The sequence below is a fragment of the Myxine glutinosa genome, chromosome 11 (genome assembly GCF_964187855.1).
Source record: "Myxine glutinosa chromosome 11, kmMyxGlut1.1, whole genome shotgun sequence".
Classification (NCBI taxonomy): Eukaryota; Metazoa; Chordata; class Myxini; order Myxiniformes; family Myxinidae; genus Myxine; species Myxine glutinosa.
The window spans coordinates 125,949,883-125,967,916 of record NC_136271.1 but is presented as its reverse complement, the minus strand read 5'-3'; the positions used below and the strand labels follow the sequence as shown (position 1 = coordinate 125,967,916).

General features: G+C 44.0%; 1 protein-coding gene across 1 annotated transcript in view; it reads left to right on the top strand.

Annotated features, from left to right (window-relative positions):
• LOC137436886 (plexin-A1) overlaps positions 1 to 18,034 on the top strand; it is a 427,871-nt gene that overhangs the window by 395,020 nt on the left and 14,817 nt on the right. Inside the window, 2 exon segments of the mRNA XM_068131094.2 lie at positions 9,736 to 9,832; positions 10,896 to 11,086. Of these exon segments, the coding sequence (XP_067987195.2) occupies positions 9,736 to 9,832; positions 10,896 to 11,086 (288 nt within the window).

Below are 18,034 nucleotides of genomic sequence, written 5' to 3'. Positions count from 1 at the left end.
ATATCTGCCCCGCTGGAGCTGCCCTGGTCAACTGTAAGTGCTGTTATTGTGAAGTGGAAACGTCTAGTAGCAACAACAGCTCAGCTGTGAAGTGGTAGGCCACACATGCTCACAGAACGGGAGCGCCGAGTGCTGAAACATGTAGCGCGTAAAAATTGTCTGTCCTCGGTTGCAACACTCACCACCGAGTTCCAAAATGCCCCTGGAAGTAACGTCAGCACAACAACTGTTCATCGAGAGCTTCATGAAATGGATTTCCATGGCCGAGCAGCCGCACACAAGCCTAAGATCACCACGTGCAATGCCAAGCGTCGACTGGAGTGGTGTAAAGCTCGCCGCCATTGGACTCTGGAAGAGTGGAAACGCGTTCTCTGGAGTGATGAATCACGCTTCACCACAGCACAACAATGTTCTAACATCTAGTGGAAAGCCTTCCCATATTAATGCCCATGATTTTGGAATGAGATGTTCGACGAGCACATACGGGTGATGTTTTTTGTTGGCCATGTCGTTTATATATACTCAAACATACACACACACACACACACACACACACACACACACACACACACACACACACACACACACTGATACAGTCATACACACATGCATACACACACACATACATGCATACACACACACACACACACAAACACATGCATGCACACATACATACATACATACATACACAGACACAAATACACAGTATATCTACATACATACATATATATATATACATATATATATATATATATATATATATACATATATATATATATATATATATATATATATATATTATATATATTATATTATATATATATATATATATATATATATATATATATATATATATATATATTATGACTTGCGGTTGGCATTAAAATTAAATGAATCCATGTTGAGTTCTCCAACCTTTAATGAGCAAAATAAATATGTAGAATTGTTCTTCTTTACTCTTGAGAAAGGTCAGTGGATGCACGGTTGTCGATTTTTTTGTCGAGCAGTTATTTATTTTGCTCATTAAAGGTTGGAGAACTCAAAATGGATTCACTTGATTTTAATCCCAACCACAAGTCATTACTATATACAGTCATCCCTCGCTATATCGCGGTTCACTTTTCGCGGCTTCAGTACATCGCGGGTTTTTCTCGCTAGTATATGTAAAATTATATCGCGGATTTTTCGCTCTATCGCGGGATTTTGCGGTATAAATGTATTTTTATATTCTATTATTTTAAATATTTTTGTGGTAAAATAAGCATTTTCTAGCCTAAAAAATTAAAAAAACGTAAAAAAATAAGAAAAATACAGTCATTAAAACATATTACAAGAAATAAAATACTGTACATAGTGTACAGTAGAAGGGTAGACAAAGAGACAAAGAGTCGTGCGTATGGAAAACGCAGATGCGGCAGCTTCCACTTGCGCTAGTTACCCACGTAATGGGTAACTGTAATGCTCTTTCTGGCTGTGCAGTACATTCATCATCGTCATCACCTTCATCGTCATCAGTACTGCACAGCTAATTCATCATCATCTTCATCACGCAAGTTGTAGTATTGAAGAGCCGGGGCTCTTGCTTGATACGGACGAAATGACGGGCAAGACACTAACTCGTCCGAGAAGATATTTATTCTCAAAACCAACTCGGGAACACTGTAAAGCCCGTTTATCGGGCTGCATTATAAAGCACAACCAGAAACCGAAAGCCACGCCTCTCAAGCGTGGCGGCTTCGGTGGTCACGTGATCAACAGGTGTAGCTGATTATACCGGCACGCGCGCCACACGCTTTGGCGGTCACGTGACCAGCCACTCTGGCGCCGGGATCCCCGCCGGTGACGTCACCGGCTGGAGCAAGGAGATTCTAATGCTGGTCTTGCTTGGGGAACCCATGGGTCGCTACAGTATCTTAAATGGTGAGTACCCATTAGAATTTTATATGTTGTTAAAATTACGTATGTTTAAGAGTGTAAAAAGTGTTTAAGAGTATAGGAAGTGTTTATAAGAGTATGGGAAAGGTTAATAAGAGTATGGGAAAGGTTAATAAGAGTATGGGAAAGGTTAATAAGAGTGTGGGAAAGGTTAATAAGAGTGTGGGGAGGGTCATAAAGCTTTAAAATATATATAAATAATAAAATAAAAATATGGTCGCTACTTCGCGGATTTTCGTCTATCGCGGGGGGTTCTGGAACGTAACCCCCGCGATAAACGAGGGATCACTGTATATATATATATATATATATATATATATATAGTCAAATCTGCCATTAATTGTCATATATATAGTCATTTAGAGTCTAAAGGAGTCTATGATATATATATACATACATACATACATACATACATACATACATACATACATACACACACACACACACACAGTGCTTTCAGAAAGCATTCAGACCCCTTCACTTTTTTCACATTTTGTTATGTTGCAGCCTTATGCTGAAATCGTTTAAATTCATTTTTTCCCTCATGAATCTACACTCAATACCCCATAATGACAAAGAGAAAACAGGATTTTAGAAAGTTTTGCTAATTTATTAAAAAGAAAAAACTGAAATATCACATTGACAGAAGTATTCAGACCCTTAACTCAGTACTTAGTTGAAGCACCTTTGGCAGCGATTACAGCCTCGAGTCTTCTTGGGTATGACGCGACAAGCTTTGCACACCTGGATTTGGGGATTTTCTGCCATTCTTCTCTGCAGATCCTCTCAAGCTCTGTCAGGTTGGATGGGGACCGTCGGTGGACAGCCATTTTCTGGTCTCTCCAGAGATGTTCGATTGGGTTCAAGTCAGGGCTCTGTCTGGGCCACTCAATGACCTTCACAGAGTTGTCCCTAAGCCACTCCTGCGTTGTCTTGGCTGTGTGCTTTGGGTCATTATCCTGTTGGAAGGTGAACCTTCGGCCCAGTCTGAGGTCCTGAGCGCTCTGTTTCAGGTTTTCATTAAGGATATCTCTGTACTTTGCTCCGTTCATTGTTCCCTCAACCCTGAACAGTCCCCCAGTCCCTGCTGCTGAAAAACACCCCCACAACATGATGCTGCCACCACCATGCTTCAACGTTGGGATGGTATTGGGCAGGTGATGAGCGGTGCCTGGTTTCCTCCAGATATGACGCTTAGAATTGAGGCCAAACAGTTCAATCTTGGTTTCATCAGACCACAGAATCTTGTTTCTCACAGTCTGAGAGTCCTTTAGGTGCTTTTTTGCAAACTCCAAGCGGGCTTTCATGTGTCTTTCACTGAGGAGAGGCTTCCGTCTGGCCACTCTGCCATAAAGCCCAGATCGGTGGAGTGTTGCAGTGATGGTTGTCCTTCTGGAAGTTTCTCCCATCTCCACACAGGATCTCTGGAGCTCAGTCAGAGTGACCATCGGGTTCTTGGTCACCTCTCTTACCAAGGCCCTTCTCCCCCGATTGCTCAGTTTGGCCGGGCGGCCAGCTCTAGGAAGAGTCCTGGTTGTTCCAAACTTCTTCCATTTAAGGATTATGGAGGCCACTGTGCTCTTGGGAACCTTCAATGCAGCAGAAATTTTTTTGTAGGCTTCCCCAGATCTGTGCCTCGACACAATCCTGTGTCTGAGCTCTTCAGGCAGTTCCTTCGACCTCATGGCTTGGTTTTTGCTCTGATATGCATTGTCAGCTGTGAGACCTTATATAGACAGGTGTGTGCCTTTCCTCGGGCGAGTGAGGCGTGCTTCGAGCTCTCCACGACATCGAAGTTTGAGTGTTTTCCCATTCTTGTCTTTGTCAAATTTCCACTGGTTATTTTGCTGTGTACGTGTTATTGTGTGTTTCTAGTTGGTGTTGGTTTGTGGTTCGTGCAAACTTGTGTGTAGTTAATCGTTTTCTGAGTCGTACCTCGTGCGAGGCCTGGTGACTTGGGGCTTCCCTCCCCCCGTCGGTGTTTTGTCGGTTTGGGTTATTTCCTTCGCTGTATTGCTTGTTTCTTTTATTTTGTTTTCTCCCCCTCACCTCACCTCCCTAGACAAATAATTCTATATTGATTCTTTCTCTCCTCCCGGACACGTGCTTGTTCGCTCTCCTCCTCGTCTCGGCTTGTGCCCCGCCCCCTGTATCTCGTTTTCTTCCGCCTCTGCTCCTTCTTTCTCAAATCCACGTTCTCGATTGGAGACTTTTCCCGGATTGTTTTTTCATCGTTCTGTTTGGATATTGTTGGAATATGTTTAAACCCCAGCCGTGATGCTGACGCCCCCCCCCCCCCCCCCCCAGAATTTACATGTTTTAAACGTTTCCCAGTGTGTACCCTGGTCAGAATAGGTACACCGTATCCTTGCGTGTCGTAAGAGACGACTAAGAGGGTTGGCGTCAGGAAGGGCATCCGGCCATAAAAAACATTGCCTCAAAAAGAGAACCATGACAATCACAAGTACATATGGGCAGGGTGCAGCCCGAAGTGGAGATCGGTTTCTGAGGTTTGGGACATGGAATGTGGGGACAATGACAGGGAGATCAGGAGAAGTGGTGGAAGTATTGGTCAGAAGAAGAGTGGACATATGTTGTGTGCAAGAGACGAGATGGAAGGGAAGTGGTGTGAGAATGGTGAAGGGTAGGCAGGGACAGAAATACAAGTTTGTGTGGCAAGGGTGCCCGGAGGGCGTGAATGGTGTTGGTGTCCTGTTTTCTGAGGAGTTTGTAGACAGTGTGGTGAGTGTGACTAGAGTGAGTGATAGGTTGATGATGGTGAAAATTATGATTGGAAAGCTCTTGGTGAACGTCATCTCGGGATATGCTCCGCAGGTTGGTCGAAGCGATGAAGAGAAGGACAAGTTCTGGTGTGCGATAGAGAAGCTGATGGAAAACGTGAAAGATGAGGAAGTTGTTGTGGTGGGAGGAGACCTGAATGGATATGTGGGAAGGAGTATGGATGGTTTTGAGGGAGTTCATGGGGGTTACGGATATGGTGTGAGAAATGGAGAAGGTGAAAGGATTTTGGAGTTTGCTGATGGAGCTGATTTGTTGATTTGTAATACTCAGTTCCAGAAAGAGGACAATAAGCTTGTTACATACACGTCAGGTGGGTCGACGACAACCGTTGACTACCTGATGGTGCGTCGGCGAGATAGGGGGCACCTCCGGGACACAAAGGTGATCCCGGGGGAGGAGGCTGTTTCACAGCACCACTTGGTTGTCTGCGACATAAGGGTGAAAGGTGCGAGGAGAGCTCGGCGGGTGAAGTACCAACCGAGAATGAAGGTGTGGAGGTTGAAAGAGGTGACAGTAAGGGAGGCATTAAAAGAGAGGCTGAGTAGGGTAGAGGATGATGTGGTTGAGCTTGAAAGTGGTTGGATGTCAATGAAAGCTAGTCTGTTGGGAGCCGTTGGTGAGGTATGTGGATGGACAAAAGGACCACCGAGGCACTCGGAAACATGGTGGTGGGATGTTGAGGTTGGAAAGAGGATTGACGAGAAGAGGAAGAAGTTCAAAGAGTGGCAGAAGGCGAAGGGTACGGGAGCAGAAACAGCAGAGCATGAAAGTTATAAGGCAGCCAGGAAGGCTGCAAAGAAAGAGGTAGCAAAGGTGCAGGAGGCATGTAGGAAAATGTTCGGAGAACGCTTGGATTCGGAAGAGGGTCAGAAAGCAGTATTCAGGATTGCAAAGCAGATAGCGAAAGAGAGGTGTGATGTGATGGGGGTGAGTTGCTTGAAGGATGAAGTGGGACAAATCGTTGTCGACCCAGATGGAATTAAAGGAAGATGGAAAAGATATATGGAAATGCTGTTGAATACAGAGAATGAATGGGATGGCAACATAGAGAGTAACCCAGTTTTAGGACCGGCAGAGAAGATAACTGAGAAGGAAGTTGAGGAAGCGATAAAAGCAATGAAGAGTGGAAAAGCGGGAGGGCCGACGGGAGTTGTGGGAGATATGTTGAAGGCAGCAGGAAGTTGGGGTGTGAAGAAAATGACAGAGATCTGTAATCTGGTGGTGAAAGAAGGCCGCATTCCAGTGGATTGGGAACTGAGTACCCTCGTCCCTCTATACAAGGGGAAAGGTGACCCTCTGGAGTGTGGCTCGTACCGAGTGTTACATATTTATGTGAATGTATGTGAATTCCCATTCAGGTCTTTGCTTATCCATGCGTAGTAGATTAAGGGTTGTTGTGGTTGGAGGGTCAGGAGCCCTTCTGAAAAAGTGTCCGGAAACGGAAGTGACCGGAAACGGAAGAGGAAAAGACACGAGGAAGAAAAAGGACGAGTATTCTTCTTCCTCGCCCCGCTCCGACGAAAGGTGCGATTGATTGAGCCGTGTGGAAAAGCGGCGTTCCCGAGCCCGTCTGGCGAGAGGAGTTACCGGGACGGATACCTGCCCGGTGGACGTCAAATTGTCGTGTGGCCGTGCACCGACCCAGCGTTTGGCACCGTTCGCGACACCGTCTAAAAAGACGCGTACGGGTCGCCCGTTGGGGCCTAACACGCCTTGCAAGCGGCATGGGGCTTTTGGCTTGCTTTCCCGTACCCGCTTCGCGTGGCCACGAGGGGCTGCAGCCGGGGTGCCTGGTACGAGACCTGCCCGGTGGAAACACGTCCACCCGGGGTTCGTTCAACCGCCCGAGTGCGGCGACGCCGACCATCATCTTGGTCAGGAGGGGCCCAGAGACATTGTGCGGGACCGAGACCAAAAGGGGGTCGTGAGTACCCACGGGGACACACATATATAAGATGGCCATCTTAATCATAGGGAATTGATTGTGGATTGGGAATTGTTGATGGTTGTTTATTGTTGATTGCTCGGGGAAAATCTCCGTGGTTGTATCATTGAAATTGTAGGGTATCATTACCATTGAAATATATCCTTGAACATCAGTTGTCTCTTGGGTGGAATTCATATGGATTGCGTGGCAAAAGCGCATATATAATACAACTTTCTGGCGAAGTTCCTCTCACGGTCCGGGGGTCACCGAGACCAGGTATTCACCGAGGGGACCACGTAACACGAGCGATAAAGTTATTGGAGCATGGAATGAAGGTATTGGAAAGGGTGTTGGAGAGGAGGATAAGGAAGAAAGTGAAGATCGACGAAATGCAGTTTGGATTTATGCCAGGAAGAGGAATGACAGATGCGCTTTTCATTGTGAGGCAGTTGCAGGAGAAGTACATGGATAAGAGGAAGAAGTTGTTTTTTGGGTTTGTTGATCTGGAGAAAGCATTCGATAGGGTTCCACGCAAAGTATTGACATGGGCATTGAGGAAGTTAGGAGTGGAGGAATGGTTGATCAGAGTAGTGATGGCAATGTACAAAAGAGCACGCACAGCTGTAAGGACGAAGGACGGGAACAGTGGTGAGTTTGAGGTGAAGGTGGGAGTGCATCAGGGGTCGGTACTATGTCCAATACTATTTGTAGCTGTGATGGAGGTGCTGGCTCAAACTGTAAAGGAGGGTTTACCGTGGGAGTTGTTGTATGCAGATGATCTGGTGTTGATTGCGGAAAGTATGGATGGACTGAAGGAAAAGATGAACAAGTGGAAGGAATGTATGGAGACAAAAGGTCTGAAGGTGAATATCGGAAAGACAAAGGTGATGGCAAGTGGTAAAGCATGTGGTGAGGTGGAAAGAACTGGGAAGTGGCCGTGTGCTGTGTGCAGGAAGGGTGTCGGAGTGAACTCCATTCAATGTACAATGTGTGCTGAGTGGGTTAATCAAAAATGTAGTTGTCTGAGAGGGTCATTAACCAGTGTGGCAGCTACATTCAAATGTAAAGTGTGCACAGAGGGAGCTGCAGATGGAGGAAATGTTGAGTTGGATCTTGGAGACGGCGTGAAGCTGGAAGGTGTGAAAACATTTTGCTACCTCGGAGACATGCTGAATGGAGAAGGTGGATAAGACTCGGCAACGGTTGCTCGAGTGAGATGTGCATGGAAGAAGTTTCGGGAACTGAGTGGCGTGCTGATGAGGAGGAGAGTGTCGCTGAAGCTGAAGGGAAAGGTGTATGCTGCATGTGTGAGAAGTGTTATGATTTATGGGAGCGAGACATGGGTAATGAACGTAGAGCAGCAACGAAGGCTGGAAAGGGTGGAAATGCGAATGGTTCGATGGATGTGCGGAGTATCGTTGAGAGAGAGGAAGACAAATGATGAATTGCGAAAGATGATGGGAATATTGCCTGTGATTGATGCTGTGAAGAGGAACAGGTTGAGATGGTTTGGTCATGTATTGAGGAAGGATGAAAGTGACTGGTTGAGAAGAGTGATGGAAGTTAATGTAGAAGGAAGTAGAGGACGGGGAAGACCGAGAAAGACTTGGCTAAAGATGGTGGAAGAAGAAATGCGGGCAAGGGGGTTAACAAGGAGAGATGCAGAAAATAGGGCAAAATGGAGAAGATTGTCATGGGGACCGCAAGGCTAACCCCCGCTCTAGCAGGGAACATGGCCTTAAAATGCATGTTGTGTGTTGTTGTTGTGTGCCTTTCCAAATCATGTCCAATCAATTGAATTTACCACACGTGGACTCCAATCAAGGTGTAGAAACATCTCAAAGATCATCAAGATAAATGGGAGGCACCTGAGCTAAATTTAAAGTGTCATAGCAAAGGGTATGAATACTTATGTCAATGTGATATCTCAGTTTTTTCTTTTTAATAAATTTGCAAAACTTTCTAAAATCCTGTTTTCTCTTTGTCATTATGGGGTATTGAGTGTAGATTGGTGAGGGAAAAAATGAATTTAAACGATTTCAGCATAAGGCTGCAACATAACAAAATGTGAAAAAAGTGAAGGGGTCTGAATACTTTCTGAATGCACTGTATATATATATATATATATATATATATATATACACACACATACATGTGATTATGTATGATCTACACGTCTCATTTTTAATGTGCGCCTGGTGGCTGTCCATGATGAGGACTTGCAGCTTTCTTATTTATATAATTATTTTCCGTGTAATGAAACAAGCTGTCCAAGACATGGTGATATCTCCCTTTAGCGGTATGCCCAAGGCAGGTTCTGTTTTTTCAACGCATTCTCATGGAAATGTTGACACGGGAGGTTTTGCTTTGCCTTCCCATGGCAGTCAGGTCAGGAGTTTGGAATTTAACTGTGACTATTGTGGCAATTTTCCGTGATGCTTGTGGCAGTTGCCTCCTCTTTGCAAAATACACCGTGTGGATCTTTAAAGTCCACTGGCAGCGATCAATTCGAACTGAGTGGTCCCGGGTTGATTTCCCCCATCCTGGAGATGGCGCATTCAATGCTGCAATCGTCTTCCTAAAAATAGCAATGTAACCATTTCTTGTGGAGGTCGAACCCAGACTGTACAGCAGAAAAGTGAGATGTTGACATATATTTTGCAAATCAGTGTTACAATTGAAAACTGCCCCTTTTGAGGAACAGTTCATGGTAACACCCTGCGGGGATTGCTCCTCGATTGATTAATCATTATATTTCATTTTTCCGATTTGAATAATGCCTTCCATAAGTGGTCAATTTATTCATCATGGTAATGATATGCAGGTCATGTGAAATACATGTAACCGTACATTGAGTTATGTTCAGCTCAATTTGAAGGCTTTTTGCATAATTTTTGTATTAACTATTCATTTATCATTCCAATAAATCCTCTGTTGATGTCTCGCAAACCTCTTTTTGTGTTCCACTGTTATTTTCTGATTATGATAGAAACAGTCAGCAGATAACGAATCCGGCAATCTTCAACTTTTCTTACCTTACCTTCATCCCATTTATCAATGGCCCCCTTCAGGTGATTGAGGGTGCAACAGTGGCTCTTGTACCCAAGCAGATGTCCACTTACAACTCCAGCAATTCGATCATCTGCCGCACAGTTATCAACAAATATGGTATGTCTACTGGGTATGGTAAGGACAAGCATTATGTAACTGGTCTTGAAAATGAATTCAACGAACAGAGGAGGCCACTCTGGCCGACCAAAATCAGGAAGGTCACCCGAGAATATTGCTGCCGTTGCTGACTCAGTCACCCGCAGTCCCAAGAAATGTATTCAGCACCGCTCTCAAAACCTAAACATCAGCAAGGAAAACTTAAGGACAATTCTAATAACAGTACATACAAATCGTCAACTAAAAAGCATCCGAAAATGTAAAACACGTCACGTCCTTTTGTATTCAGACATCATCTTCTTCTTCCTTATCTAAACATGACAAAAACAGTTTTAAAAAATACACAATGAAAATTGACAATTTATGCAGCCTTGACCTTTGAGGTTTTGATCTTAAGAAATAATCAGCTTCTAGCTTTTGATTGGCAAACTAATTATATGTCCCATTATGCAAAAATTTTTAATTTCAGGTTTTTCAACAGGACAAAAATTGACGGTTTTATGCAAACTTGACCTTTGACCTTTTGATTAAAAAAAATCAGCTTCTAGCTTTTGATTGGTGAACCAATTCATTGACCCAATATGCAAATTCTTAAAATTTCAGGTCATTTGGATGAAACTTGACGATTTTATGTGACGCTGACCTTTTGATCAAAAAAAAAACAATCGGCTTATACCTTTTGATTAGTGAATCAATTCAGTGTTACCTCATGCAAATTCTTTAAATTTCAGGTCAATTGGATGAAAATTGACGATTTTATGTGACGCTGACCTTTGACCTTTTGACCAAATTATTAATTTGCTTTCTCCATATGCTTTCTTATTCTCCCAACATTGTGTTGCTCAAAATTTGCTTTTGAATTGCACAAGCATTTTAAACAAAATACATCTTCATTATTTTGTTGGTGGGCTTTTTGTAACTACTCGGACAAACAACTAGTGTAGTTCGAGCTTATTACAATTTAATGACCGATTGTGTTGAAATATATATTATTTTATGAGTGTTGCTTTGTGATTCTGCTCCCTGTTCTCCACCTTGGTCTTTTCCCCCACCTTGCATATAGACAATATGCTGCGTAACCCCAGCAGCCCCGACAGTCTGCGATCACGTGCACCAATGCTTACACCTGACCTTGAAACTGGGACCAAACTGTGGCATTTGGTGAAAAACCACGACCAGGCTGACCACAAGGAATGTGATCGCGGAAACAAGATGGTGTCTGAAATCTACCTCACCCGTCTGCTGGCGACCAAGGCATGTACATACAATGTAACACTGAGCCTATCTCTACTCATGCTGGTTGCATGTGGGATGTAGAACTCGTCCTTTCAGTGTGAGGTACAAATTGGGGCCTATGCTGGTTGCGTGTGGGATGTAGGATGCGCCCAAATGTAACCTTTGCACCACCGAGTCTCGTCAACGAGTTTGAATTAAAGTAATTAAACTGTCTTTTTTATCCATGTCATTTACTTTCCAGAAAGCACATGTCCAAAAAAAAATCAAGCTCATATAAACAACCAGCTCATGACTCGTGTAAACTTTGGGTATTACAGGCTGACATGTAACTAAGGTTTATGATATATGACGTGACACTTGATTTGAGACTTTCTTGAGACTTGCCCTCATAGACTTGAGGCTTACTTGAGACTTGGCACAGGTGATATCTCTGCCTTGAAGTATCCAAGACCAAGTTGTGAAGTTTTGTTGTTCTCAAAGTTTTGTTCCGAGTGCTCTTTTGAGGATCGTCACCGAGCCCCGGACAGCTTCCACCTCCAGTCAAGTGAAAAAGTAAGTACACCCCATGTAAAGTTTTGACTTTTTCAACATATTTCAACATACAGCTATTTGATCTTCATTTCAACAATATTGATCGATAAAGGTGATATAATATAACAAATTACGAGTTGGTTTCTCTCATGGGTTTTTCTCATGGGTTTCATGGGTTTCTCTCATCTCCTCTTCCTGTTCAGGCTGGAGTTCCACAAGGCAGTGTTCTGGGCCCTGTGCTTTTTCTGGTCTTCATCAATGATCTCTCTGACTCTCTTGAAAATCCTCTGTATCTCTTTGCTGATGACTCTACTCTCTGTCGCTCCATTCTTCATCCCTCAGATCGGCAGTCTGCAGCCTTCTCACTCTCTGCAGACCTGGACAAAATCACAGACTGTTCAAACAAGTGGAACATGTCTTTCAATCCTGACAAATCTCACACTCTTACTGTGTCTCTCTGAAAAGACCACCTGGACAACCATCCCATCTACTTTGTCAACAATCCCCTCCAAGAAGTTCTGTCACTCAAGCTTTTGGGTCTCACTATCTGCCATGATCTTTCCTGGGAAAACCACATTTCAAATCTGGCCTCCAAAGCCAGTCGCCGACTGGGCATCCTCCGTCGTGCGAAGTCCTTCCTTGGCACACCTGAGCTCCTCACCACATACAAGGCTTTCATCCGCAGCTCAATGGAATACTGCTCTCCCCTCTGGGCTGGTGCTCCTGCCTCACACCTAGCTCGTCTTCACGCTGTTGAAACCAAAGCATTCAGAATCATTGGAATCTGCCGCGATGAAGCTAACTCCAAGGGCCTCTCACTCACTCACCGCAGGCAGGTTGGTGGTCTTTCCGTCTTCTACCGACTCCTCTCTGGCCTTGCCCCGCCAGCTCTCTCTGGGCTCTGTCCCGCAAATATTCCTACAGGTCGCACAAGATCTGCCTGCAACCCTCTTATGGTCAAACTGCCAAAATCAAGACTCTCTGCTCACCTTCACTCCTTCATTCCTCTTTTCTCCCGCCTCTGGAACAAACTCCCTCACTCTCTTCAATCCCACTCCACCCTCCAGGTCTTTAAAACAGCTGTTCACCACCATCTCTTATCTTCCCCCATCCAAAACCTTGATCTTTTCTACCCCTGCTAATTTCACCCCATTTCCACTTTTTTGAAATACCAACTTCTGTCCTGGAAGTCCTTGGTGTCCTTGTGTTTTATACTTCTCCCACCCCCCACCCCTTCCCACGCCACCTCCCCCCAAGCCCTCTCCCTCCCACACATCTCCCTGCTCTCAAATGTTGTTTGTGTGCTTCCCCTTCTCTCCCCATCTTGTTTTTCCGCTCCCTCTTTTTATATATTTTGTTTGTCTGGTTGATTTGTTTGTGAAGTAAATGTTAGCTCTTTCACGAGCCTCGATTCAGTATACAAAAAATATATATATATATATCATGAAATATTTACATTTTGTAGTCCATTGTATTATTTAAATAAACATAAATGCAAATTTCGCATGTGGAAAAAGTAAGTACACCCTTGGCTCTAACAGGTGGTTTTGCCCCCTTTGGCAGAAACAACCTCACATAGGCGTTTCTTATAACTGTCTACCAGTCTCTGACATCGACTGGGAGAAATTGTATCCACTCCTCCATGCAGAGTTCTTTCAGCTGTGCGATGTTTGAGGGGTTTCTTGCATGCACAGCTCGTTTCAAATCCCCCCACAACATCTCGATGGGACTTAGGTCCGGGCTTTGACTTGGCCATTCCAGAACCCTCCATTTCTTTCTTTTCAGCCATTCCTTGGTGGATTTACTGGTATGTTTAGGGTCATTGTCATGTTGCAAGGTCCACCTTCGGTTGAGCTTCAACTTTCCGACAGATGGCCTCACATTATCCTCAAGCACCCTCTGGTACAATGAAGAATTCATTGTGGATTCTATGATGGTGAGCGGCCCAGGCCCTGATGCAACAAAGCTGCCCCAAACCATAATATTTCTACCACCATGCCTTACAGTTGGTATCAGGTTCTTGTGGTCAAATGCTGTCTTTGGTTTTTGCCAAACATGTCTTCTGGTACTGTGGCCAAATAGCTCCAAATATGACTCATCTGTCCAGAGCACATTGTTCCAGAAGTGCTGGTCTTTGCCTAGGTGTTCATTGGCAAACTTTAGTCTTGCCCTGATGTTCTTTCTGGACAGCAAAGGTTTCCTCCTGGCACACCTCCCACGTAGATCAAATTTGTGCAGCCTCTTTCTAATGGTAGACTCATGCACTTTGACATCAACAGTGGCAAGAGCTACCTGTAGGTTCCGTGATGACATTCTGAGGTTCTTAGAGACTTCTTTCAGCATCTGGCGGTCTGCTCTCGGGCTGAACTTGCTGGGGCGGCCTGGCCTGAACAAGTTGGCAGTTGTTTGGAATCTTCTCCACTTGTAGATGATCTTCCGGACAGTTGAAAGATTGATTTCAAATTGTTTGAAGATCTTTTTAAATCCCTTCCCAATCGTAGGCATCTATAACCTTCTTTCTGAAGGCCTCAGAGAGCTCTTTTGATCTAGGCATGGTGACGCCGCACACTTCAAAAACAAAGAGCAAACCAAACTAAATGTCTGAGGTTTAAATAAGACAGGTTCCTCCAAGATCCTCTCTAACGATGTTCTAATCATTTGCACCTGAGCTGGTGCACCTGATTCTAATTTTAGGTATTTAAAGTAGTGATAAATGTAGGGGTGTACTTACTTTTTCCACATGCAAAATTTGCATTTATGTTTATTTAAATTATACAATGGACTACAAAATGTAAATGTTTCATGATATTTGTTATATTATATCACCTTTATCTATCAATATTGTTGAAATGAAGATCAAGTAGCTGTATGTTGAAATATGTTGAAAAAGCCAAAACTTTACATTGGGTGTACTTACTTTTTCACGTGACTGTATCGTTCGTTTGTAGTAATACTCCCAGGGATGGTTTATAAGATCTCCATGAGGTTGTTCTTTATCATTCCTGTTGCTCCAATCATCACTGGGTATATTTGTGGATATTTTGTCGGTGTATATTTGTGGATATATACTGAAACGCAAAAGAAACTTACCACCTTTGAAACGTTTAAATATCAACAATAACACTGCGTGTAGTAAATGTGTGAACTTATTTGTGGACAATAGTGTCCTCACTGTCAGACAAAATGGTCACGGATGGTCACTTGAACCTTCAATGGTCACTTCATAGCACAGCTGTTGAACAGCCGTTTTGACTGTCAGTGATTAGCCAAGGGGTACGGGATGATTTTAATGAGCTGCACGTGATGTCTTGATATTGGCTTGAAAAAGGCCAGTGCAAAATGGGCATTTCAATCAACATGCCACGATTGTCAAGGGATCAACGGCAGCGTGCCCTGGGCATGCTGCAAGGCGGACTGAGCTACCGTGAGGTGGCACGTCGCCTTGGCTGTTCACACCAGACGATATCGGCCCTGGTGGACAGAGACACCCTCCACAACTCTGCAGATGACAGACCTCGATCAGGGAGGCCAAGAGTCACCACTGCAAGGCAGGACAGGCAGATGGTCCGAAGTCACATGCGGGATGGATTCCGTAACTCTGTCGGTTGCGGCGATGGGCAGCCGTCATCACGGGGCCTCTGTATGGTCTTCTGGCAGTCAGACCATAGTCATGCAGTCATCTTCGTGCAGTATCATTGGAGATCCGTGGGTTTGCACGCCCCGGAGTTTCTGCCGCAGTGCGGGATGCTGGACGGAATCGATCCCGCAGGTGACTTCGGACCATCTGCCTGTCCTGCCTTGCAGTGGTGACTCTTGGCCTCCCTGATCGAGGTCTGTCATCTGCAGAGTTGTGGAGGGTGTCTCTGTCCACCAGGGCCGATATCGTCTGGTGTGAACAGCCAAGGCGACGTGCCACCTCACGGTAGCTCAGTCCGCCTTGCAGCATGCCCAGGGCACGCTGCCGTTGATCCCTTGACAATCGTGGCATGTTGATTGAAATGCCCATTTTGCACTGGCCTTTTTCAAGCCAATATCAAGACATCACGTGCAGCTCATTAAAATCATCCCGTACCCCTTGGCTAATCACTGACAGTCAAAATGGCTGTTCAACAGCTGTGCTATGAAGTGACCATTGAAGGTTCAAGTGACCATCCGTGACCATTTTGTCTGACAGTGAGGACACTATTGTCCACAAATAAGTTCACACATTTACTACACGCAGTGTTATTGTTGATATTTAAACGTTTCAAAGGTGGTAAGTTTCTTTAGCGTTTCAGTATATATTTTGTCGGAATATATTTTGTGAGCGATGTATATTTGTGGATATTTCAAGTATTTATTTTTGTTGCAATTGTTGGGACTGCATTCATTGCTGTTTCGCTTTAATGTATAACATCTTATATTTACATACATCTTTGGAATTTTTTCCAAATTGGGTTAGGGATACGTATTCTGCCATACAGTCTTCAGGGTTGCATAAAAATTGGATTCAGTCGTCTGTTGAACTTTTCACATACTCAGCCAATCCTACTGTTGTCACTCTGTGCACTTGGTTACCTCTTTCTCATCTGACAGGTACATTCTCGGGATGCACTGATTTTTATGCCTCCGCACCCAAAGGTGGCCGGAGGCATTATGTTTTCGGGTTGTCCGTCCGTCCGTACGGGCTAAACCTCGTTTTTCTCAGCAACTACATGTCCGATTGAGATAAAACTTTGAGGGTAGTATCGACACCCATGTAAAATGTTTTTTGATAATTGTGATGTCATAGGTCATGTGGTTATGGCAGCCATATTGGATTAAACTCAAATAATAATAAAAATTTCTCAGAACCCGCTGATTGAACAAATGTGAAACTTGGCATATTGTCAAGTACTCCCAATGGGAACAAAGGCATGATAATGATGGCATCATCAGCGATGACGGTTTTATCATAATGTGCTGGTGATGATGGATGATGGTATACTGATGTGCGCACATAATGGATGACGTCTTGGTGAGTTCTACCTTTTTACTTATCCCAACTCCAACTTTTCCTCCCCCTCTCTCCCTCCTTCCCCATTTCTCCACCCCCAACGCAAATCCTGGGCATTCACTTCAAAGTCATCCATCATGTTCAGCACACACTAAAACGTCATCCATCATGTTCAGCATTAAAGAAAACGTCATCCATGACGTACACACTTTGTCAGCACGCTGTCTTACAGTGAACTGATAGACTGGTATACTTCCTTTTGCTTGGTAGAAAATGTGGATCAAGTATGGCTTATCCCTTGTAAAGAATGATATGGAATAAGAAATATGCAATGTAATGCCAAAATATGATCGGAGGTAGAAAATAAGAACTTTAATATTTTTGCAAAAATACTCAAGAGGCACAGGCAGCAGCAGCAGACATGTTCTCAGAACTCAGGCCTAATTCTTAGCTGCACCTGCTTAAATCCTTGTTAACTAGTGATCTATTGAACAACCCTATAAGTATAAATCATAACACTAACCGTGCCTATTCATCGCTTCGCTGACTAGTTTAATAAAAAGACAATATGATGCACTTCACAGACATATTGTATGTCTATCTGTGACTCTCAATGAGGATGTAAAATGGGGATTTACAATACATGACCCCTACAGATGTGATATTTCCTAAGTTCAAAAAGGGCATACCTCTGTGAAAAATTGACGAAACGCCCTGAAACTCCAACATGTTCTGGAACTTATCATAATAAAGCCATGCACCAAGTTTCAGTTGAATATGTTAAAGGGTATGGGGAAGAGGTCTGAAAAACCACAGGTGGGACGGACAGACAGACAGACAGGACATATGGACGGACGGACGGGCAGCCAAACATACAAACAAACAAAAAGACAGATGGAGAGCAAACCTATAGTCCCCTGCAGTGAAACCAGTAGGGGACGAATGAAAAGGATATTTTATAACACGTTGGTGGTGTTGTTACCTCCGCCACAAAAGGTGGATGGAGGTTATGTTTTCACCCCTATCTGTTTGTTTGTCCGTTTGTCTGTGAACAAAATATCTCAAAAAGTTGTGGACGGATTCGGGCGGAATTTGGCAGAGATGTAGCGTATGTGACAAGGACGACATGATTAGATTTTGGTGAACATCCTGATTCGGATCCGGCTGCGAGAATTTTAAAAGTGATTCTTCACCATTGGGAGATCGGGCCAAAAACGATACATAGCAGGATATCTCAAAAATTTATGGATGGATTTGGACGAAACTTGGTGGATCGGTTGGAAGTCTAAAAGGGACGATTGGATTCGATTTTGGTGAAGATCTGAATTTGGTTCAGACATGAGAATTGTTTAATTTTTCTAAGTGATTCTTCACCATTGGGAGATAGGGCCAAAAACTATACAGAGCAGGATATCTCAAAAAGTTGTGGATGGATTTGAACGAAACTTGGTGGATTGGTT